At 38.9% G+C, this 26456-nt stretch overlaps 1 protein-coding gene across 1 annotated transcript; it reads right to left on the bottom strand.

Annotated features, from left to right (window-relative positions):
• Positions 1–22877: 22877 nt before the first annotated feature.
• LOC115949931 lies at positions 22878–23537 on the bottom strand. The gene has a single exon (XM_031067190.1). It carries the CDS (start codon positions 23535–23537, stop codon positions 22878–22880), a length of 660 nt encoding a protein of 219 aa, XP_030923050.1.
• Positions 23538–26456: the final 2919 nt, after the last annotated feature.

Below are 26456 nucleotides of genomic sequence, written 5' to 3'. Positions count from 1 at the left end.
CTCTTTCCTTCTGAAGTCAAGTTGCATGTCATCTTGTATACTCATTTCCCATATTTCAGCTTTTGTGAAAATATCTGTATGTTGCACTTTCAGGCTTAATCTTTTGAAGAGGAAGAAGAGGAAGAAGAGAATCCCCCTCCTAGCCATGCTAGCGACTCTTCTAGTTCCTTCATGTAGACATATTCTCATTTTCCTGCATGGCAATATGAAGTGATGAATCTTGATGGGTCGTATAGTTCTATGGCTTTATACAGACCAGAGCACACCCCAAATGTCCCTTGGGGTGACCTAGTGCATTCCTGAATCTTTTAGTCTCTTGTCCTCATTTTTTGCTCTTTAAGCTGTTCATGAACTGATGGATTTGTGTTTTAGGTCGAGATTGATCTTGTGGAGGAAAGCATGTGGATGATTGGAGGATTGCAATTGGTAGTGCAATCTTCTCAATATATTCTCAATGAAGTAAATTGGGTATAAGATGATGTTTTCTGAGTGTTTTTTTGTGAACCTTCGTGATAATGGATTTAACACTTGTCGTTGTTAATTCTTCAGAATGCCCGAATGGCATTGGCTGATGCCAACACAAGATCTTTGGAGGAAAGGATCATAAATCTTTAACTTCAGAAATGACAACAAGAATCTTGGTTTTATGCAAGTTAGGAAGGAGACACTGAGGGTGGCTCCTCTAGAGGCGGGTTTAGTAGATCTTTGCGCAGGCAGACCCGGAGTCCTAATAATGCCTGGCTTGTATTTTAATTTTCCTGCAAGAACAAGAAAGTACTCCTTAGAAGATTTTTATTAATCTCAGCTTTTAGCTCTTTACCTTTGGATTGTTTTTGATCTTGTTGAAACTTTAAACGAGACAAGTTTAGAATTCACCTAATGAAGTCCTGTTGTAAACTGTTGTAAACAATTTATACTTATCCGACCAATCCTGATGGGATTTGCACTTACTTGAATGAAGCATGATCGAATGCCCCTAGTTTGAAAACTTTATGCTTGATAACCCTTCATTTTTTAAAAGAATTTTTCTTTCCCTTTTTTGAAAATGAATGAGTGATTTTTACTTGTTTCAAAAAAAGGGGATAAGGCATGGTCGAATGCCCCTAGTTTAAGAGATGAATACATGACTTTGAAAAATATTGATTTGATTAATTTTCTTGCCTTCTCCTTTTTGAAAACAGTGATGCAGGTGATTTATTTTTTTTTTGAAAACAAATGGACAAGGCATGTTTAAATGCCCTAGTTTGACAATTCATGAAAAATTTTAAACTTTTATTGCACAATAAATTTTTTGAGTGAAAAACGAAGTCATAACAGATCTGAAAAGTGCTCAAAAACATAAAATAGGGTAAACGGGCCTTATCCGGGTTGGGTGCCAATCGGCACCCTTGGAGTGTTGATCAGCACTTGGAGAGTGCCAATCGGCACATGGGAAGTGCTGATCGGTACTCTTAGAGTGCTGACTGGCACTTTAAGATGTCGACTAGCACACCCAATTTTGGGCCGTTTCCTTGTGCTTTTCCAACGTGTTTCTTGTGTTTTTGGGTTTTTTGAAAAATATTTTCTCCATTTGAGACCATAAAACACTTTCCTAGTCAGCTACAAACTCTTGAAACTTATTTGAACCTGATTAAGGACTCAGGTAGCTTATTTTAGCATCTATCCTGCAAACAAATCTCTGCATCAAAGTTATCAAGAAACAATAATCACAAGCAAGAGTTATCCATGGAAAACAATCAAGATTTTTCTCATTCAACCATTCATGATATCAATAGATGGGTTCGTAGATTTGATTTTAGCACCAAGACCAATTTCATAGCTTATAAGCTAGAGGGAATCAAGGCCTTGAGGAATGTCAAGATCAAGTGGGATTTCCTTCGTGCTGCCATGAAGTTCTAGGATCCTGAAGATCATGTATTCTGGCTGAAAATTGCTAAACTTTGTCCCACAACTGAAGAATTTTCAACTATTTTGGGTTATGATCCTAACAAGAAATCTGTAATAGTTTCTTGTGATCCCAGACATAGGGAGATTTTATCTAATGCTCTAGGACTTCCTACTTCAATTATCAGTAGCATGATTGAAGGACATATGGTGAATCTTCATGCAATTCTTTTAAGATTGATTAGCAAACGCACTCATGGAGTGACTGACAACATGCAGAAGAATTTTGGCTTAGCTCTTTGCTTTGCACTGGAAGGCCCAGTTTCACAGATGCTCAAGCCATAGGTATTGTGAGTCAAATTAAAGATGGTGATAATCCTGCTTCTCTAATCTTGGTAGAAACTCTTGTAGGGCTGGACTCTGTATTTCATGGTGGAGAGTCACAAAAACTTTCTTAGGAGTCCCTTGACTTTGCAGAAATGGTTGATGGAGAGACTAGACATGATCGCCACGCTTACTGCTATTGATTATGGTTCTGGAAATTTTCTCAATAGGGCTGTCCCCAAAACCGAGTGTCAAACTGAGAGCGACTGAGTGAAATTTCTGAACAAGAAATCCAGTGCCTTAATTTGATGGAATTGTTATTGGTGGAAGTGCCCACCCATTTTTTTGCAGTGTCCGGGATCAGATCACATTTTCATAGTTGGATTAAGGAGGGCAACTTTCTATAAGGTGGATAGACTCTTGAGGCAGTTCCAATATGAGTAAGGAATGCCTGGTGGAAAAGGAAGAAAACCTTTCACTCCTATGGCCACAAATCCTACTTCTATAAGGAACATGTTGTTGGGCTTGGAGATGGCTGACTGAGTGGATCAATCTTTTGTGAAGGTTCACTTTCAAAGGATGACCACAGACTATTCTAACTGGCTGGTGAATAAGATTGCAGACAAGGAGGCTGACATGGTTGCTATGAGAAAACAATTCCTCAGAGACAATCGAGAAAGACACGAGGCTGACAACTACGAGTTTAAAAGGAGGGTTAAAGATGGCAAAGTACCTAGCATAGATGAAATTAATGAGCAATCAAAGGAGAAAAGACTGAAGACAAAATGATCTTCTTGTTTTTGGCTTTGAACATGTTTATTTTAAGAGTTATGTGAAATTCTTAGGTTTAGGAATTATTTAGGACTTTCAGGTTAAGGGTTCTGTTTAAGGTTTAGGTTTTTAGGGATTGGTTTTTTTATGACTTGGTTTAGGGTTTGGGTTTTTAGGGTTTGGTTTTTTTAATGGCTTGGTTTAGGGTTTGGGTTTTGATTTTTGTGTAATGACATGACTTAATGGAATGGTTGAATTTTTTTTTTTTTTTTTTTTTTTTTTTGTTTTTTGTTTTTGGCTTAATGGGTAAATGTTGGGTTGGGGGAAGTTGTGACCAGATCAATATATGGTTGCCTACGTACCTCCTTGGTTGAAGGATCAGGTCATCATGTAGTTCATTTTTTTGTTTGCCTTAACTTTTGCCTAGGCCACCTTTTCGGGTTTTTAACCTAGCAAGCTCTCTCACTTTTTTTTTTACTCTCCTTTCGCGTAGATCTCCCTTTCGAGTTTTCAACCTACTTTTTTTTTCTTTTTTCTTTTTTTAATGAACCTAAGAAGGGAAACAACATAATTTACAACCACTTCAGACGTGGTGTTTCTAGACTACTATCTCAGACGTGGTATTTCTTCAAATGATCCATATTGGTTGGCTTAATAAAAGGGTTTGCTTCTAAGTTCATCAACCATATTGCCCCCCTAGAGTATATCTGCTTGATAATATATGGACATGCCCAATTTTGCTTGAACTTCCCATTTGTTTCTTAAAACGGGGCTTGGATCTCTTTTAGCACAAAATCTCCCAACTTCAAATCTCTAGTTCTTACTTTCTTGTCAAAAGCTTTCCTAAGCCTCATTTGGTAACATTGAATATGATACAAGGCCTTGAGTCTCTTCTTATCCATCATGCATAATTGGTCATATCTACTTTGCAACCAATCTACTTTAGGGATTTCACTCTCCTGTATTGTTCTCAATGAACAAACACACATTTCAATGGGAAGGACTGCTTTCATCCCACACACTAATGGATAAGGAGTGGCTCTTGTGGAAGTTCGAATCGATGTCCTATACCCCCAAAGTGCATAGGGTAATTGTAGGTGCCAGTCCTTGAAGTTTTTTGTGCTCTTCTTCAAGATTCACCCTATATTCTTGTTAGTAGCCTCAACTGCTCCATTAGCTTGAGGACGGTAGGGTGAAGATTTGTGGTGGTGAATATTGAACTGTTGTAGCAGCTTCTCTGTTTCCCCCTTGAAATGCAGCCCATTGTCTGAGATAATTTCATGTGGTACCTCATATCTACAAATGATATTAGTCTGAATAAACTGTGCAACTTTCTTTGAGGTCAAAACCTTGTATGAAGCAACTTCTACCCATTTAGTGAAGTAATCAATAGCAACAAGTATAAATTCATGACCATTGGATGCCGTTGGGTGAATCTTTCCAATAATATCTATTCCCCATGTAGAGAATGATCAGGGTGAAGTCATAGTATGTAATGGCATAGGTGGAATGTGCTTCAGATCTCCACAGACTTGGCATTAATGGCACTTACAAACATGAGCTACGCAGTCTACTTCCATAGTATTCCAGTAATACCCTTGCCTCATTATCTTCCGTGATAGCATATGTACATTCATGTGTGGCTCGTAACTTGACTCGTGAATCTCTTCAATTATTTGCCGTGCTTCCTTGGCGGTCACACAAAGGAGATGAATTCCTTCATATGATCTTCTGTAAAGCCTCTTGTCGACCACCTGTCATGGCGACGCTCCCACGTGCACGGGGGCCTGTTGGAGGCCCCTCTTGAATGATTGTTTGTGCATGTGTAGTGTGTGGCATGGTTTGTATAAGGCTTCGGGTGCTCTCTCTCTCAATGGAGGAAGGTAGGTCTACCTTTGGCATTATGGTAGGAATCTGGACCAAATTTTAAGGGATTACTAAAGGTAAGTGGAGTCGCCACCAATCATTGGGTTTTTCTAAGGTGTGATTAGTCACCTGTTTCTAGCTGATTTTATTACTAATCCTAGGTTAAGAAAAATGACATTTTTCCTAATCTAATGTGAATGGCAAAAAATCTTGATGCTTGAGTCTGGAAGTTTGGTTACGTGTGGGGAAGGTGTTAGGCACCCCATAACGTCTGTCAAAGGATAGTCCTTTGTTTTAACAAAACCTTAATTTTTGGAGATTGATAGTAAAAACATGATTTTGACATTGGCTTTCGGGGCTTTGCATGCATGGAGGCTTTGAGGTTTGGCTTTTGAATGGGTGTGGTCCCAATTTATGCTTTCCTAAGGCATTCGGGCAAAGTACCAGATTTCCATGGCAAAAATCCGGCGATGTGTCACCTTACTTTTGCGGCGGAAATTAGGCATCGCTTTGCCTTTGGTGACATGGATTGTGACAATCACACTGAAAAGGGCGAGCAGGTATATATATACATACATCATGTACAATGCAAGCACACAGAGTAAGAAAGTAAATGCCTATATCCCTAGAGCACGACCCAAAATATAGGTGCAAGAAAGTAAACAAGGGTCATTATACTCTAGAGATAAGGACGAATGATACATGGCATGATATACCTAATACAACCCATTTGAGAGAGAAAGGAAGGAGGAAGGAAGGGGTTTTAAAAGAGTACATAACCAAATGGGTGTGGCTAGACCCCTAAAACTACTGAACATTGCCGCTTGGCTCATATCGACATGCTTGCATCCTCACCCCCTTTTGCTTGCACTTAGGAGATCGTGCCCTAACTCTATGCGTCCTCGCTCCATGTGTGTACATGCAAAGGCAAAGACAAGAAACCAGCAGACAAGCAATGGATGGAAAAGATGCAAAGTTCATATGAAGGAGACATAAAGTAGATAAGCATGATAGACATGGCAAGCAAAGAACAAGAAAGCAAGCAAACAAGCGAGAAGGCAAACAAGCAAGAAAGCAAACAAAAGGCGGTGTCCGCGAGGGACAAATGTAGGTTTGGATCGAATGTCCATAGCTTAATTGTGTTGAAGTATGGACGACACACTAGTAAGCAAGACTCATGCATGAAGATGTAAGCAAGCGTGTTAAGATGCATAGAAAGCCAACGGGTGGCACAAACAAGCATAGTAAGCATAACATTGTGTGGAGCGGAAAAGGGAAGGGTACGCATAGTGCGACTGAGCATTCAGAGATGCCTCCTAAATGGTTACATCCGAACAAGGCCTCATGGGCGTCGGATGTGACCACACAAGGTCAAGCCCATAGAGGGCGCCAAACATGGCAAAGTCTAGAACTAGAGAGGCTAACACAAGCATAAAGCATAGAATCGGGCAAGCATAGACATGCAAAAATTGGTGATCCAAACCCTTTGATGTGGGCCTTGGTGTATGAATGGTGACAAAGACCATAGGGTCTAGATCGGGTCCTAACCATTAGGCCAAAACACAAGAAAATGCAATAAAAAGAACAAAAGGGCCACAATAGCACATGACATGACAAACAAGGTCTAGGCGCAAGCACATAAACAAGACATGGAGCGCACGAGCACATGGAAGGTGGCATAAAGCATGTAGAGAACATAAATCCAAGCACACAAGCATGCGAAAACATAGATCTAGACCTCTATGCATAGAAACATGCATGTAAACGTGTAGAAACTTAGCACATAATCATGGAAGAACATGAATCCAAGCATATAAGCATGTGAAGACACGGATCTAACCATATGGCATGGAAATAAACACATAAAACACATAGATCCAAGTAAGGCATAGCCAATGACATCATACAAGCATGTGAGTATGTAACCCTTACATCAACACATAAGAAAGAAGGATCTAGCCATGGCATAAAGCATAAAACATGTAGAAAAGGCGACTAGCACATGAACAAACATGGAAACATATTGATCTAGCCAAACAACACATGGGAAAGACAGATCTAGTCACAAACACATGATATGAGACATGGAAGCATGTGGATCTAAACATAAAAAACATAAGAAAGAGAAGATCTAAGCATATAAAGCATGGCATATAGCATAAAGCATGTAGATCTAAACATATAAGCACGTAAGGATGTAGATCTAAGCATAACACATGGCATAAGGCATAAAAAACAAGGAGATTTAAGCTAGAAGCACAAATAAAGCAAGCAACATGCTAAAGAAAGCAATAAATCATGTTATTCAAGCAAAAATAAAGGATAAAAAACTTGATGAATCTTTAAAGAAAAATTAGTATGGATAGTAGCTAAAAAGCAACATCCATACCCCTTAAATCTTAAATCCATGGTATGGAACCAAGGAGAGGAGGATGGAGGGTATTAACACTACCTCATATTCTTGAAGAAGGGAGAAGAATCAAGAAATTTTGATGTGTTTTCGTGTTTTTTGGGAGAGAAATATGGTGAGAAAAGAGAGGAAAAATTCCGAAAAAGCCTAAAACAGCTCTTAAAAACCTAAATTTTCCATTTTGGTCCAATCTGAGGTGCCAGGGGCTATTTATAGCCCTTGGCACTCTTTTCGAGGCTTGGCGCACCTTGTAGGGATGTCGGGTCAGACCGGCGGCCCTACAAAGGCTGCTGTGTTGATGTCATCCTGACATCGGCAAATTCGTCCTGTTGCACTTTTTCAGTTTTGATTTCGCATGCGTATTTGGAGGTCTTCCTGAACTCGGATTGAGACAATCTTGGTTTCCCTAGAAAGCTCTTGATTTTCAGAAAGATAAAGAAATTAAAATTCCAACGGTTGGATCAAAAGTTATGATATCAGGAAGTTTGTTGACGCGCTTTTCACGGTTTTCTCGATATCTCAACCGTTTTAACTTCGATTTCGACCCATAAATAGTTGTTGGAATGAGAATTTGATTATTTTCATAATGACATTGGTTTCAACTCGTTCTGACAGCCAGATCAAAATTAGGATTTTTGGGGCCTACTAGGAGTAAACTCTAGGTCAAACTTGGTAAAAATTGCTAAAAATCTCCGAGGAGCTTAGGTTTGATGTAAAACTATGAAAAGTGATATTTTGAGGGGATTTTGACTTGTTTGACTTTCGGTTAACCCAGGGTTGCTTAGGGGCGCTTTGGTCATTTTGGCTGAAAAAGGCACTTTGGGTGCTCTGGTGTCCGAACGGGCTGCGCCACGTCATTCTAGATGTTCTCATGGTCCCATGGAGAGATAATAATATTTTTGAATTTTTCGGGGTCCGGCACGCAAATCGAGGGCGGACAAAATACGATATCAACACCTCTCCCCACAAATAATATAATTAGTGGACAACCTTTTAATGGTCAATTGGTCATTCTTGTTTGTAGACTTTGGGTATGTCCCATCCTTGAGGTACTGTAAAATGTCTGAATACCATTCGCCTTCTCTATTCATTCCTTCGTCTTCTTTTCTTGACATGCAATAAGCTGGCTCTTCTTTTTGTTCCAGCACTATTGGTATGGCTTCATCTTCCTTAGGACCATCCATCATAGAGGCAATTGCTGATAAAGCATCTGCAATTTGATTCTGCATTCTTGGCACATATTGTTGGTGGATCTTACTGAATTTTGAGGCCCACTTCTGAAGGCATTCATGATAAGGCATTAACATTTCTTAATTGATCTTCCATCTATTCTGAATCTCAGAAATTATCAAGGCTGAATTACCATATACTTCAAACTCTTTTACTCCAAGACCTAGGGCTGCTCGCAACCCCATAATGCAAGCTTCATAATCAGTGGCATTATTTGTGGCAGGGAAGTTGAGCCTACTAGAGAATGGGATGTGTGTTCCTTTTAGTGAAATTAAGCAAACTCCAATGCCACTTCCATTTTGATTAGTTGCTCTGTTAAAATACATCTTCCATGATTCTACCTCAATCCCTATGATATCCTCATCCGGAAAGTCTCATTGGATTTCTTCAGCCTTTTTAGGTGAATAGTGGGCTAAGTGATCAACAATTGCTCTACCTTCACAGAAATCTAAGTCACATATTTAATATAAAATTCTGATAGAAGCAAAACCGATTTAGCTGTCTTCCCATCTTGCATAGGCTTTTCCATTAGATATTTCAAAGGATTCATTCTTGCAATCAACAAGACCTTGAAAGCAAGCATGTAATGTCTGAGTTTGCGGGATTCCCATACAAGTACTACACATGTCTTCTCAAGTGGTGAATACTTCTCTTCATAAGCCAACATCTTTTTGCTGATGTAGTAGACCACATTCTCTTTCCTAGACTCCTCTAGGTACTGAGCAAGCAAAGCCCCTATTACTATATCCGTAGTTGTAAGATACAACCAGATACAACAATAATGGCTTTTCAGGAACCGGTGGAATCAGTATTGAAAGTTCAAATATGTGTATAAACACCCTTGAACGTTTAGACCCCCAATTTATAAATTAACCAATTCAAGCTTTATATCAAACAACTAGTGTGCGGAAAATGAACATAAGCTATAATATAGAATTGGAAAAACTATCTAAGCTAAATTAAAATCACAACCCACAGCAGATAATAAAAGGCAAAGATAAAGGGAAGGAAGATGCAAACACAAAGACAACACGCGATGTGTTATCGAAGAGGAAACCGAAGCCCTCGGCGTAAAACCTCTCTGCCGCCCTCCAAGCGGTAAAAAATCCACTAGAAAATGTAGTTGGGATACATGGACAGCAATAGACCCTCCAAGCCTAATCTACCCAGTGCACCTAAGCCTTCCAAGCTTCTTGCTCCAACGAGGTTGCGCTGAACCTTTTTCTTTTCTAGCTTCCCGGATTCCGCTACTAGACCGTAGCATCAACCAATGTAGATTGGTTCCTTCCTAACTGCTTCCCAAAACACCAAATAGCCCTCTCACAGTGATGAATATGGTGAGAACAAGGTTTTGGTAAAATGCCTCTCAAGGGTTTGACAATGGAGAGGAAGAGAGTTGAGGAATTTGAAGAGACTCTAATGTATAGATTGTAGGTGAATCAATCTTGTTTTTCTTTAGGGTTTCTCTCTCAAAATTCTCTCTGGAAGCTCTCTTTCATTTGTGGGTATAAGGGGTATTTATATTGGGGTGAGAGGAGAATGTGAAACGTCAGGTTTTTCAAAACAGGGGTGGCTCGCGGCTTGGCCTCGCGACTTGACTAAGTCGCGAGACCCAGTCGCGAGATAACCATATGGCCAGTTGTCCTGTTTTGTCTTGTAGTACTCTAGCTAGCATGACTGTTCACCTTCTGGCATGCTTGGCACGTGTGCTTCATCTGGTGGCTTGCAGCCGCGAGCCACTTGCGAGATCAAGTCACGAGTCTCTGTTTTCTTGCACACTCTTGAGCAAAGCAAAATAATGCATCACCTTCAAATCAAAATAGACCTCCGGTACGCTGTCCAATCAGATACAAAGTAAGAAGCCCTATCTCACTCACTACCCTTACAACAAACCTACCTAAATACAGGGTTACTAAATGCTGAAATACAAGCAAATTTGGCATGGAATAAAGCCAATAAGATGGTTGATTAAATTCAACCTTACAATCTCCCCCTTTGGCTATTCCGTGACAAAACCCTAAAACAGACTCTAGACTTAACATGTGAGTTGGGAACAGTTGAACAAAACTCACTCATACCTAACTCTAGAAGCTGTGAAGCACTTGAATCATAAGAACATGAAACTCCTGAAACACAACAATACACCATGTTCATTGTATGCAGAAAAGTATGAAATGCATATGAAACAGGCTTAAGGTGATCAAGCAAGGATGAAGTGAAGAATCAAATCATGGCTTGATCAGCCAAGTAATCACCACAAGGTAGTGATCACCGTGCTCATTCACACTTGGAATGAACACTTGAACATACAAGTTAACAAGAACAAAGCAAGTTACTTGAATGCCTAAAACTCAACCAATGCATAATACACTAAGTATATGCATCTAGGAACAATCCTACAAGGGCACAAGAGTGACAGTACTTAAAAAAAAATGCAAGACATTTAGATAGAAGTACTGATTTAAACAAAGCATAAAAGGCTGCATAAGGCATGGTACAAACCATAAAGCCTACAAACATGCATAAAACATAACCCTAAAAGTTTACAAAAGCATCATGGGTACAAAACACAATATATATTGAATAACATCAACATTATATATAAAAGAGTAAACTAAGTTCAAGTTATGAGTTGGAGACAGAAATACACCAAAACCACAGTGTATCAAACCCATAAAAACACTAAATACCCAAAAACATGAACAAAAAACAATGTCTGATTTTGACTGCTCCCCCTCAACATATTACTCTCCCTTAAGAGCTGCTTTTCTGCTTCTCATCAACAAAAATCTCCCCCTTTTTGACCGGAATGGCCAAAGGGTCACTGTCCATGCTGGGTGGTGAAGCTGTCAAGTTTTGCAGACAAAATATCAATCTAGTCCTGCATGGCTGCCATCCTCTCAGAGTGCTCGATTTGGACCCCTCTGATTCCATCAAGTTGTTCCAGAATGACTTGAAATGCATCTGGAGGTGTATCTGAAGAAGTTGATGCTCTAGTCCTTTTGCCACTCCTCTTGGGTGTTGAGGTTGATGCATGCCCTGCTACCTCTGCCTCAGTCTCCATTGGGACACCCTCTCCTTCATCACCTTCATCTTCTTCACCTAGAAGCCGAACACTTATCATTTTGAAGGTTAGTTTGTTAATTGCAGAAGGTGTGGACATGGGACTGATGTCTCGAGGGATTGGAACACCCTTCTTTCTAAAGATCCTCATGAACAGACTAGGGAAGATCAGTTTTGGCCTAGAAGTGGTTCTAGTCTCATCCACAATAGTGTCATATATGTGGGAACTGATGTCAATGAATGTCTTTTCTTTGAGGTCCATCAAAAAAATTGCTCTTGCACAGTTGATTGTAGTCAACTTCCTTATGGGATATAGGTTAAACATCATGATTATAGTGAGACACCTCATGTCCACTGGAAAAACTGTGGTATTCAGACATTTCCCTTCTCTCTGTCCACCTATCCTTTGTTGTACAGTTTCAATAGACAGAATCTTATCTTTGTAATTGACAAACTTCTGATCTTCTAATCCGTCAAGACCTAACACATCATCAATGTCATGTGCATCCAAAGTGAACTCTTTACCTCTAACCCAGCAGCTTAGATCATCCTCTCTTATCACAGTATTAGAATAAAACTCCCTAATCAGGGGTTCACACACAACTGGGAGATCACACAGAAGCTTTTCCCATCCTCTCCCTTCAAAACAGCTGGAAATAAAAGTGCCCCTTAAATCCTCCAAATTTATAAACCTTTCTTGAATAATTCCTGCCTTTAAGAAGAAAATCCTTGTATATCTCAAAGTGGGAAACAGACCTAAACAAGTTAGGGTCCATTTTCATTCTCTTATCTGCCTTCTTTGCAGGTGTTTTCTTCTTTGGGGATGAAGGAGCCATCTGTGAACAATCAGAAGAGGCCACAACAGCATAGTACAATACATGTGTAGAACCAATCAGTACTTTGTTAGAAACAAGAACAAAAATGCAACCACACAGATGAACTTAAAACAATTAAACCTCATGCTACTTAAATCAACCACACAGATGAACAAGCCTAAACGAGGATATACAAGAACAATTGATATAATGTAGGGAAGCATGAAAGCAGCAGAGATTGAAAGCATCCAAATGACAAATGTATGTCAATGAGACATACATTTTGATGAGTATGACATGACTCAAAGAACAAAAGACAGATGCACACAATAGATGAACATGCACAAATTCAGCACAGTAAACCTCACAGCCAAAACAAGAACGTTGTGAATCAACACATCAACATAAGATCAGACAAGATGAGTAACCAACAAATAACGAACCCTAGCTAAGCACAAGATGAGGAACAAAACCAACAACTTAATTAAGCTCAAACTAAATCAATAGCTTCTACAAGCTAAGCAAGGACAAGAAGCAACATCTGAAACAAAAACCCATCTCAAAAGCATACACAAATGGGAATAATCAAGAGGGAAAAACACAAAATCAAATACAATATAGTTCGAGAAAGAAAACCCATACCTGTTACTTGAAGATTTTGAGTTGAAGGAAAGCAACAATGGAGGTTGAAAATGGGTACACGGAGTGTTTGGGAAGGAGGCAGTTGAGAGAGAAGATGAATAGTCACAAAAGTTCGAGGGAAAACTGAAAGAGATTTAAAAACTGCCCCTATTTTTGCCAAACACGCGTTTTTCGCGACTGAAGTGAGTCGCCAACAAGTCGCCAGGTCAAGCCGCCAAAACACTCAAAGACAAAATTTTGAAAAAATTTTCTAAGTGTTTTTCACGACTGAAAGGTTTACCCGCGAGGCAGTCGCGAACTGAGCTGCGAAAATCTCTGAGTAACCCTTGCGACTGGACCTTCCACTCGCGAACAAGTCGCCAAAATTGACCTGCGAACTCGCGACTGAGGCCCGCGACTTGATTTACCCGCGACTGAGTCGCCAAAACAGGACAAAAATGAACTTTTGAAATTTTCAGATTTTAAGCTCAAAATACTTTTCAAAAACACTTAAAACACTCAAAAATCTTTTTATGCTTGAATCAACAAAGATTGAGCATGTAAAAGCACATTTCATCAAGTACAATTACACAAATGAATATGGCATTTATTGAACATAGACTTGTGTGTTGTGTGTGGATATCAACAATGAGATAGTCCTTAGTCTAATGTGAAGTTTCAATGATCAATTCAACCAAGGCATCCACAATTAGCACTAGATCATGTGACCCATCTCAATTATAGAAATATGCATATATGACCTCCCACAAAACTTGATAACATATCTTGGAGCTTTACATTTGACTCCACTTTTAATCATAACATTTTATCTTTTTGATCCTTTCGAGAAAATCACCTCTCATTGTGAGAGTGATAATTGATATTTCACCTTGATGAGATAGCCTTTGGATTTTTGAATAAACTTTCACTTTAATTTTAGGTCGCTTTTCCTTTTTCCTAGTCGAATATTAGTATGTGCGACAGGCTCTTGCAGCTCAATATCTCTTTTCATTTGGAGATTTACATTTGATGAGCTCTTTTTAACAAAAACAAAAAATAAAGAGTAGGAAGATATATAGACACAAGTCTATGCATGTCTCAAGATCATCATAACCATTCACTCATCATTCATGACAAGTTTGAAGATCTATTTACAACAATCACATAGATTTCAAGATTTCTCCCATAGTGATAAGAGTGCAAAGAAACAAGCTATGCTCGAAAATGCACAAAACCATTAGCACAAAGGTACAAGGCAAAACAAGTTTTGAGACAAAACTTAACTATGTCAATCAAACTTTTTTATTTTCTAATTTTTATGTGATTTTTGGATTTTTGACACAAGAAGAAAAAATATATCAAAAGCAAAAAGAAAACCAAAAGTATGCACAAATAGACAAACAAACAACCATCAACTCAGACAACAAGTAAACAATCAAACATCGTCATAAAGCATAGGAAGAATTAATGCATGGACATGTTGTAATGCTTATGCATGAGTACCCTTCTTCACCCACACCTCACTTGCGTTTGGGGTGATTTCCTTATAGGATTGGGTACGGGAGTTAGGGCTTTCAAACCTTCGTGTGAAGCTTTCCAAGCAGTTGGTGAATGCACCAATCATCTTTATCACGTTCATCATTCCGGGATCATCATTTTGATCTTTTGATGGTTCACCTGCCCAATTTCTTCTATCATTTCTAGGTCCTCGTGACCTTTGAGGAGTTGCACTATTCTTTGCTCTCAGCTTTTGGCAATTTGGTCGAGTATGCCCTTGAAGTCCGCAATGATGACACACATAATTTGATCTAGGACCTTTTTGTGGTCGTGGACGAGACTTGGCTCGGGATTCAGACCTGCCCACAGATTGATTGCGTGAATTCAACAATCGTTCATTCCCCACATTTCTCTTCTCCTCTATCTTGGGCTTCTCGGCAGTAGGACCAACATCAGTTGATTCTTTTGCCTTTATAAACTTCACTTCTTTAGTGACATTTCCAGATGAGCTACTTCCTCCAGTATATCCCAATCTGGATTTGTCTGAAAAGCTCTTTTGAGATGAAATAACATCATCTAGCTTCTTAGTGGTGACCCTCTCTATTTTAGCATTTGCTTGCACAACCTCTTGTTCAAGAAATCTCACTTTTGTGTAAGCTTCTGACAGCTCACCATTCAGTGTTTTTATCTCACATTTGGCTTCCCTATATCGGATTAGGAGACACTTATAGTCCTCCTCTGCCTTCTTCATTTTTCTCACAGCTGCCTTGGCCACCCTTGTGTACTCACCCGACTTCTCCAGGAGTGAGTTATAATTCTCTTGAAGATTGCATGTGTATTCTTCTTCTTCAGCATCTGATTCTTCAGCAACTCCCAGTGATTCTTCATCACTATGTTCTCCAAGGTCTCGTACAAGTAGATTCAACTCGTCTGAATATTCAACATGGGCAATAGTCATAAAATCTGAGTAGTTCCCCTCTCCATCACAGCTTTCTTCAGATTCTGAGTCGGATGAATCTGAGTCACTCAATGTCGTGGCATACACTTTGCCTTTCGATTTCAAATAATTCAGACATTCTTTCTTAAAGTGTCCATGCTCGTTACATTCGAAACAAGTGACACCCTGTGTAGATTGGGATTCTTTTCCATCTTTCTTTTTGAATTCCCTTTTCTTCATTCTTGAACTTTGGAATTTTCCTTTATCACCAAATTTGCCATTATTTTTGAATTTCAAGAATTTTCGGAAATTTTTTACAAGGTATGCAACATCTTTGTCAACCACATCTTCTCCCGATGAGTCATGGTCTTCCACCTTCTCATTAATGGTCTTAAGAGCAAGAGATTTACTCTTCCGTTGATTGGGCAGCGACATCTCATAAGTCTGAAGAGAACCAACCAGCTCCTGGACTTTGATGTCATCAAGGTCCTTGCTCTCTTCATTCGCTGTCATTTTAGCACGAAAACTTTCCGGCAATGATCGAAGGATTTTCCTTACAATTTTAGAATCCTCCGTTTTCTCTCCCAAATTGAACTTGCTTACAATCACCTCATTCAGCTTGCTATAGAAAGAGTCAAAGGACTCATCCTCACTCATTTTTAACTCCTTAAACCGAGTGGTTAGCATCTACAGCTTGGTGTCTTTTACTTTCTTCGTGCCTTCGTAAGTGGTCTCCAATATCTCCCATACTTCTTTAGCAACGGTAATGTGAGAGATCCTGTGAAATTCATCTGGAGACACACCACAGAAAATAGCATTAAGTGCTTTACTGTTAGCATTAGATGCAGCGAGTGCTGCCTTATCCCATGTGGATTTGGCTTCCTCAGGCCTGGTCTAACCTATCTCAATAGCATCCTAAACAGATTCATCAATGGAACACAGAAAAGCTCTCATGCAAACCTTCCAAAAGGCATAATTACTGCCATCAAAATATGGAGGTGCATTTAGGGATTGAGACCGATTCATCTCAATAGGGAGTCAAGGATCACACAATGGTAATGAAACCACTAGTAGTGTACCCGCTCTAATACCAATTGAAAGTTCAAATATGTGTATAAACACCCTTGAACGTTTAGACCCCCAATTTACAAATTAACCAATTCAAGTTTTATATCAAACAACAAGTGTGCGGAAAATGAACATAAACTATAATATAGAATTAAAAAAACTATCTAAGCCAAATTAAAATCACAACCCACAGCAGATAATAAAAGGCAAAGATAAAGGGAAGGAAGATGCAAACATAAAGACAACACGCGATGTGTTATCGAAGAGGAAACCGAAGCCCTCAGCGTAAAACCTCTCCGCCACCCTCCAAGCGGTAAACAATCCACTAGAAAATGTAGTTGGGATACATGGACAGCAATAGACCCTCCAAGCCTAATCTACCCAGTGCATCTAAGCCCTCCAAGCTTCTTGCTCCAACGAGGTTGCGTTGAACCTTTTTCTTTTCTAGCTTCCCGGATTCTGCTACTAGACCGTAGCATCAACCAATGTAGATTGGTTCCTTCCTAACTACTTCCCAGAACACCAAACAGCTCTCTCACAGTGATGAATATGGTGAGAACAAGGTTTTGGTAAAATGCCACTCAAGGGTTTGACAATGGAGAGGAAGAGAGTTGAGGAATTTGAAGAGACTCTAATGTATAGATTGTAGGTGAATCAATCTTGTTTTTCTTTAGGGTTTTTCTCTCAAAATTCTCTCTGGAAGCTCTCTTTCATTTGCGGGTATAAGGGGTATTTATACTGGGGTGAGAGGAGAATGTGAAACGTCAGGTTTTTCAAAACAGGGGTGGCTCGCGGCTTGGCCTCGCGACTTGACTAAGTTGCGAGATAACTGTATGACCAGTTATCCTGTTTTGTCCTGTAGTGCTCCAGCTAGCATGACTGTTCACCTTTTGGCATGCTTGGCACGTGTGCTTCATTTGGCGGCTTGCAGCCGCGAGCCACCCGCGAGATCAAGCCACAAGTCTCTGTTTTCTTACACACTCTTGAGCAATCAACACTCTATCTCACTCACTACCCTTACAACAAACCCACCTAAATACAGGGTTACTAAATGCTGAAATACAAGCAAATTTGGTACAGAATAAAGCCAATAAGATGGTTGATTAAATTCAACCTTACAAGTATTGGTGGCTTTATCAGATAATTCTTAATCTTCTTAAAAGCTTCTTGACACTATTCATTCCATATTGTGGGAACTTCTTTCTTGAGCAATCAAAAAAGTGGCTCATAGGTCATGGTGAGTTGGGCTATGAATCTGCTGATGTATTGTTTTCTCCCTAAAAACCCTCAGATCTCCTTCTCAGTCTTGGGAGACTTCTTCTCTACAATTACCTTGATTTTGTTAGGATCGACTTCAATCCCCTCTGACTTACGATAAACCCCAATAGCTTTCGAGATGTTACACCAAAAGCGCACTTCTTGAGATTCAACCGCAACTTATAGAATTGGATTCTTTCAAAGAACTTAAGGCTGGTATGTGCCCCTCATGGTCTTTGGACTTCACTATTATGTCATCAACATAAACTTCTACTTCTTTGTGGATCAAATCATGCAACAGAGTAGTGGCTGCACATTGGTAAGTAGCACCAACATTCTTAAGGCCAAATGGTATGACCTTGTAGCAATATGTCTCCCATGGAGTAATGATGGAGGTTTTCTCCATATCTTTCGGAGCCATCTTTATCTGATTGTATCCTGAAAGACCATCCATAAATGACAGCAAGGCATATCCTGCTATGTTATCAACCAAGATATCAATGTGAGGCAAGAGAAAATCATCTTTTGGGCTAATCTTATTAAGATCTCGGAAGTATACACGCATTCTCACTTTCTCGTCCTTCTTTGGTATGGGAACCACATTAGCTAACCATTTTGGGTAGTTGACCACCCTTAGAAATCTTGCATTGTACTGTTTCTCAACCTCTTCTTTGATCTTGAGAGTCCACTCTAGCTTCATTCTTCTCAATTTCTGCTTGACCGACTTCATGGTTGGATTTGTTGGAATGTAGTGTTGCACTATATCTGTGTCAATCCCAGGCATGTCTTCGTATGATCGTGTGAATATCTCTTTGAATTCTGTTATTAGTGCAACTAATGCATCTTTCTCAGAGAAGGTTAGGGTATTGCCTACTTGTATAATCTTAGGTTCATCATTAGTTCCCAGGTTAACAGGTTGGGTTTCTTCTTTTATAGGTTCTACATGCCCTTGTTTTAATTCCTTATTATTAAGAGTTTATTTACCAATTTTTGAAATAAAAATATTCAAAGCCAATAAATAAGCAAAATCAGAAATCATATTATAAAGAAAAGAGTTCTTAACAGACTCAACAGAAACAAACTCTATAGGAATACGGTTATAAATATACTCAACAAGAACAATAATACTAGCAGAAATAGACTTAATTGGAACAGAAACAATGTTTTTGGCAGAAGTGACTAGCTCGATGGTTTTGATTTTCTTGATAGAGTCCTCCATGGGGTGGGCAGCTACCACCCATGCCCAATTCTTCAACTTGGTTGTGGCTTCAACGATGGCGAGTGGCTCCCAGCGAGTTCCTTCTTCCCTCAGCATTAGCACTAAGGGGTCTTCATCCATATAATCCGTGCCTTTATCATCAACCTCCATATTTGTGAGCTTGTCAGTCACATAAGCATCCAGACACTCTATACTATCCATCCACTCACCAAACAGATCTTGCTTTTCTTTGTTACTTGGGCGGATGTATTGGGGGAGGTATTCTAAATCATTCCCTTCCATCTTCTTGTCTTCACCTTCAAGACTCTCCAATGTTAAGTTTCTGAAACTGTGGATCATCATCAGCTTTCTGTCTAGAGTGGCCAATCTAGCGTCTATGTCATCTTCTTCCTCAGTGTATGGGGTCAGTAAGCCAAGTTCTACATTGTGGAATGACCTTAACTCAGGAATCTCTCTACCATGCTTGTCATATCGGGGGCTTGACCTTGAGCTACCATCAGTAATGCAACTCCAATCTAAGGGCCGCCCATAGGGGTAATCATCATAGTCTATATTATCGACTTCTTCAACCTCATCACCTATAGCTTCCAACACATTCTCTAGCCTATACTCTTTACTCTCGGCATCCTTTGCATGTCTATAAGTTCAGCTTCAACATCATCCTCTATATCTCCGTCATAATAGTCTACGTCGTCATTAAAATGGTCTTCATAAAAAGGCCCCTCATCTTCATCATCTTTATCACTAGGGGGTTTACCCCAATCATCACCACTATATTGGCTATCATAGTCTTCACTATTATTGCTTTCACTATCATTGTTGCTATCATCCTGGCTATCTCCACTATCACTGTTGCTATCATTACTACTATCACCTGCGGCTACCTTCATCATCATCACTAGGAGCTTCTCCCCTTTCCTCATCTTTATCACTTGCTCTTACTTCATTTGGGCTTTTCAATGCATGTTGACAAGCCTCCCAGTACTCTTCTTCTTCTATATTGCAGATGGCATCTCCTAGAAGCGTAGTTATTGCATTAGGGTCCATGTAATTGGCCCAATCTGTTGGGACCCAATTTGTGTCTTCCTTCTTCAGCTCTGGAAGCTTGTTGTTGCAATCAAATAATAGCTCAAACCCGGGCACCATTGTTCTTGTCTCAGGATCAAATCTTGATTCAGGGAATCTCTAATAACGTTGACTATCTTCAGCTTTGACAAACTTCCTGTTCAGTGTTGGAGTATAGGGCTTTAGGGGTTCTGGGGGACAAGGAAGTCCTATGGCTTTGGGCTTGGCACGGGCCATTCTTCTCACTTCCAACTCTAGCAAATCATTATCAGTGGGCTTATAACCTAGCCTAAAAGGTGGTGTGGCAGTAGGAATTATTGGGACTTGAGCATTTGACTCCTTCACTGTCTTCCCCAAGTTCATCCTCGGAAGGTAATTCGCTATCCTAATCATTGCCACCACATTGTTGTTGTTGTAAGGAGAAAGTCCATGAGGATCTTCTCCACTTCTTCTTCTCTTCTTTCAAAATCAGGTTTCTTAATTTCAAATCCATCTAAAAGGTCAATGGCTCCTTCTCAGAATCAATACCAAAAATGGGCTGCTATATTCAAGACTTGAAATTCCACCTTCTTGATCATTGACCCTATAGTGAGCTCCAGTGTCACGATTCCCAAAAGCTCTCTTTTACTATTGTCATATGCCCTCACATGCTGATCTGTCGGCACAAAATATTCAGTACTTAGGCCCAAGCAACTTACAGTCTTTAAAGGACACACATTTAAAGTACTTCCATCATCAATTAGAACCATTGGAATCCTCTTGCATTTAGATCTACAGTAATGTGTAAGGGATTATTATGGTGCTTCCCTTTCTTCGTCAAATGTCAGAGTAGGAAATAGTGAGTTCCCTACTTATGGACCCAATCATAGCATTTTGATCTTGAGAAGAAGTGGTTGTAGGGACTTGGATTTGATTGAGAAGGTTAGCTAGATTTTGGCGGTGCTTGTATGAAGCCATAAGTAAACCCCATAAAGATATATTGGCTTGTGTCTTCTGTAATTGCTTAAGGACCTCATCCTCTTTAGTGGGTGTTTGTTGGGTAGATTTGTTCAAGGCTTCTATTAGGTTGTCTGTCTCCAAATGTGGGGGTTTGAAGTGTCTCCCCCCCTTGTGGTTTGGACAATTTTTGTTGGGTCATTTAGATTGGTATCTTGGGGTTTGAAGTGTCTCCCCCCATATGTGGATGTCGAGTCATTTGATTGGGATTCGAAGTGTCTCCCCCCCTATATGTAGGTGTTTGGTAACTTGCTTGGGGTTTGAAGTGTCTCCCACCATTTGTGGATGTTGGGTAATTTGTGGTTTTTGTTACATCTTCACTCCATATATCATACCCTACAGCAGTTGTCATACCCATCAATTCTTCCCATGTTATCATAAAGCACTCAGGTAGGTCATAAATCATCTCAAACGGGTCCTCTTCACTTTCCTCTTTAGCCATCAAGTAATTAATCATCGGTCCTCTCCCAAAATTAGTGATGCTAGGCCTTGTAGGCAGTGCAATCACCTTATTGTCTATTAGATCTTGAATTGCATGACGAAAGCCAAAACACTTGTCAGTATCATGGCCAGGGCTTTAGTGGTAGGCACATCTTTTAGTCATATAAAATCTTGCAGGCAATGGGTTTGGAATTGGTCTTGGATCTAAGGGCTTTAGTAACCCCATTACTTTTAGTTATTCAAACACTTGACTCACAGGCATATATAACTCATGAAATTTCCTCCTAGGCCTTTGAGGCGGCCCTTGTGATATTGGCACAGGGGAAATAAGTTGGTAAATATAATTTTTGTACATATTAGAGACTGTTAGGACATATGTGTTTCACTTGTTAAGAACATATGTCACTATTTTATGTAATTGGCTTATCCTTTGACAAAACGCACTTTACTTGTATTTGGGTAGATTTAGGATGTGTTTAAATACTTCAAGAAACCATGTTTCAAGATCAAGTGTTGAAACCTTCAAGTCTGTCCAAGAAAACAAGCTGATAGTGCAAATTCATTAAAACTCGATAGCTGCATCTATTGAGCTTAAGAAAGCTGTTCAAGCCCTGTGTGCTCAACACCTGCTCGACAGCTACTCGACACCTCCTATCTATTGAGGTTTAAGAATTTCAGAATTTTGATATGATTTTCTTGGGATCCGTGAATATGTCTTTGGGTTTTCTTTTCTCCTAACCCTAGACATATAAAGGGATTGTTTTAGGGCCGTCAAGCAGTTCACAAGTTGCACAAGCATTGCAAACTCTGTTCAAGCAAATTATGACCAGAGACGAAGTTCTTGCCCTAGTTCATCTCTTTCTCTTGAAGAAGTTGCTGTGTATGTGCACCGTAGGGTTTTGTGACCAAGCATCTTCTTGATCTTCATCGTGTGGATGAATTGAAGAACTTTGCAGCCAACAACCTTTTTAATTGCTGATTGAAGTCGTGTACTAGGATCCACGCAATTGGTTAGTCACATACTTGGGAGTCGTGCATCAGAAAGGGAAACTGTCACTACAGAACAAGTCCAATTGGGTATTGGGGTAAGGGTTCAACTCTAGATTGGTAAGGTACTTGGGATTCCTTTACTTGTAACCGCTTGTTGTGATAATAGTGGAGTTTCGGGAGTGGTGACCTGAAAATCACCCGGTGGGGTTTTTGCTGTTAGGTTTTTCCCCGTTCGTAAACAAATCACCGTGTTATTTATTTTCCACTGCATAATTAGTTTATTGGTGATTTGTTTGTGCTACCACGCGTTTGCATGATAAATTGATTAATTAATAACTTGGCTAATTACTTAATTAATCTCTATCACAAGGGGTCATTCAGTTTGTGGCCTATCAGAGACTTCTGCAATTTTAGAACTAGATCCTAAATTCTTTTTAACCTTGGTGGGTCCTTATTCTTTATAGTGCCATTATTTATTGAATCCTCAATTTGGGTTCCAGCAGCAATCAAAGCTTTATAATTAGGAAAATACAAGGCAAACAAATATTTATGGTATACAGGCAAAAAGTTTTTTACAATTATGGATAATTTTTCTTCTTCACTTAGCCTATTCATCATCTGTGCCACGTTGGACCTCCACTTGGTAATGAAGGTAGAGAAGGATTCTTTCGGCTCTTGCTTAGTGGCCTCCAAATCTCTCCTTGTCACATCCATTTCTATGTTGTATTTGTATTGATTGTGAAACTCGCGGTAGATGTCCTTACAGCTCCTTGCTCTAGCATCATCTAGGTTGAGGAACCATCTAAGAGCGGCTCTAGTCAGGGTGTTTTTAAACATTTGAGCAAGTAGTTCTTCAGTTGCTCCTAGGGGCTGCCTAGCCCTCATATACATTTTCAAATGGGACTTTAGGCAGCTGGTCCTGTCGAACTTGTCCAAGGTTGGTATCTTGAACTTAGGAGGCAATCTCACATCAGGGAATGGTGAGAGTGATTGGTAGTCCATGAGGTCTTCCATCTTACGAGCTTTCTTGATCATCTCTTCCATCTTGTTTATCCTCTCAATGATCTTCTTCTCGCTCTCCATGGTTGGAGGATTATGTTTAGTCTTGTTCTCCTCTTGGCCACTCTTCAGGTTCTGAAATTGTTACACCATCAAGTTCATGTCCTCCTTTAATTAGATTTAACTAGCTACCATGGTGTTTAGTAGCTCTTGAGTGTTTATAGGTTTTTCGGTATTTGGATGATCTCCCCCTTCTACCATAGTGATGGAGTCTTCAGATTTCTTGTGGCTTGGACTGTCTTGTAGGTCGAATACGGGATTGTGATGTTGCAGCAGTGGAGTGTCTTTTATGCTTACAGGCTTCAATACCATGATGGGAGTGATGGGCTTGCTAGAACTACTAGCTTGAGTGTTGGTCTTGGGTTCTCTTTGGAGTCTTCCCTCTTATCTTGACCAAATTCTTCCCTAAGAAAAGGCTCGGTTGGGTCAATCAAAGTTAGGTCCCCATCTACATCAATCAACCAACCAAACAAACACACACAACATACAATGCAATTTTAACATGGACTGGACTAAGGGTAGGTTCTAAGTCATTACATTGTAAGGTGGGTTTGTTGTTTCATTATTTCCCATAGCTAGGACGTTACACCTCCCAACTTGTAATGTAATGAACATTACGTTGGTCCGAACGGCATGGTCTATCTTATATAGTCAACAAGAAATGATTCAGTGATTGGGCTGTGAGTTGGTGAGTTCGCCATTGGGTACTCGAATCTAATGAAGACCGGTGATCCATAATTACTACCACCATATTGTTGAGATGGGTGCATACATATTTGCTGTTTTGATGGCATACACTATGATAGTTAGGGAAAGCTCTTAACAATCAAATGGCAACACAAACAAAAATATCATACAAACATCTCAAGAAATAAATAAACAAACAAACAACAATATCATGCAAAATCATGCAAAAGACATGGGTATATAGTTGGTCACTTAAAGTCTATCACGAAGTTTAGCCCTCAACATCCCCAGTGGAGTCACCATTGTGAGAGATCGCAAAAATTTGGGGTGCTCTCAAAAAAGAGATTTGGGTGCTTTTAAGGGCACCTCTCTTTTTGGGTAAGTGGTATGGAGTCGCTACTTATTTTTTATACAAAAAAAGAAGAAAAAATAAATACAAATTACATAATCAAAATACTTCATTGTCATTGATCGAATGAAGAAAAGTACAACTTTGGTAAATTAACCTTACAAGGCTTTGGGTCCTAGTTACAATGTACCAAAATTAAAAAGACAAAACACTAATTTGCCTATCCAAAAATCCTAAACTCAGGGGCTAGGTTACGGAATGGGAAGGTATTAGGCACCCATTCTGCCCAAACAGAGCCTGGTCTTTTAGACTCTAATGACCAATATACCATTTTTGCATGATATTGAATGATACAGAAACTTGACAAAATTAATTTAAATAAATTATCCTTATGGATGTGTCCTCTTTTTCAAGAAAATTTAGATTTGTTTTGTGAATAAAAAAATTGGATTTGTAAAAAATCAGATATGTTTTATGTAAAAGAAAGAATAAGATTTTTGTTAAAAGTATCAGATCATTTTTGTGAATAAAAAAATTGGATTTGTAAAGAATATCAGATATGTTTTTATGTAAAAGAAAGAATAAGATTTTTGTTAAAAGGCATTAGATCTGTTTTGTGTAAAGTTAAAAAAAGGGTGATTTTATCAAGAAAAATCAGATTTGTTTTATTTATTTATTTATTTATGCAAAAGAAAAAAAAAAAAGACTTTTTGAAAGAGGATCCACATTCATGAGATAAATTTATTATACATGCATAATATATTAAAAAAAAAGAAAAGACAAGACTTCAACCTAAGTTTCAATTCCTTCTTTTAAATTTCAAACTTTGCAATTTTGTAACAAAGAAAACTTTTTCTTAAAAAATCAGATTTGAAAAATACAGATAAGTTTTTGTGATAAAAAATCAGATCTGAAAAATAAAGATCAGTTTTTGTGTTAAAAAGAATCAGATCTTAAAATATAGATAAGTTTTTGAGTCTTTTAAAAAATCAGATCAGAAAAATACAAATTAGTTTTTGTGTTTAAAAAAATCAGATTTGAAAAATACAGATAAGTTTTTATGTTTAGAGAAAAAAAGAATTTTGTTAGCCATTGCAGATTTTGAAACTTAAGAAAAAGAATTACAGTAAACAAACACCTAAGCACATGTTAAAGAAAATTCTAGCGACGTATTTAAGCACGGTAACCATATCAAGAACAGAACATAATAAAGACATGCTAAACATATTCATGCATCAAACAATAAAAAAAAATTAATGAAAGAAGAAAAACAGAATACCTTTTGCATAAGCGTGCTCTTCTAATGGAAGAATATTTTAGAATTCAAAGAAATTTGTTCGCCTCTTTGAAGCCTTAAATACTTTACTTACAAAAAAGTTCCTAAAGCAAAATCGTCTAGAACGTCTTTAACGTAAGGGGAATTGAAAAGTCAGAAGAAAAGAGCCCCTAATTTTGATTTGTTTCCTCCATTTATAGTAGACATGGCAAAACGGGTGGGTTGAGTCGGGTTCGGGTCGGGTCAATCGAGTTTGCGGGTTAAACAGGTCTAGGTCAATCGGGTTGCGAGTCAATCGAGTCGCTGGTTGAGTTGGGTCGCAAGTCAAGTCGAGTTGACCCGTATTTTTCAAACAAATCTTTTTTTTTTTTTTTTTTTGAAATAGATGCAATCTGTCAATTGTTTATGAGTTCCTTAACTGTGATTAGATTCTCACTGGTGATACTATTACCACTTACCAATTACCACTAAACATTTGATACCCAAATTTGGTGCAACTCTTTTTCCAGCTTTCTAGAAGCTAATCTTGGTATAATCTTCGATTTGTTTAAAGTAGGGAGAGAAAATGAAGGTGGCAAGTAAATAATGACAAATTATAATGGAGTACATAACATATTAAGTAAAAAAGAAT

Source organism: Quercus lobata, chromosome 6 (genome assembly GCF_001633185.2).
Source record: "Quercus lobata isolate SW786 chromosome 6, ValleyOak3.0 Primary Assembly, whole genome shotgun sequence".
NCBI lineage: Eukaryota > Viridiplantae > Streptophyta > Magnoliopsida > Fagales > Fagaceae > Quercus > Quercus lobata.
The sequence above is the reverse complement of the archived record's forward strand: the minus strand, read 5'-3'. Positions and strand labels throughout refer to the sequence as shown.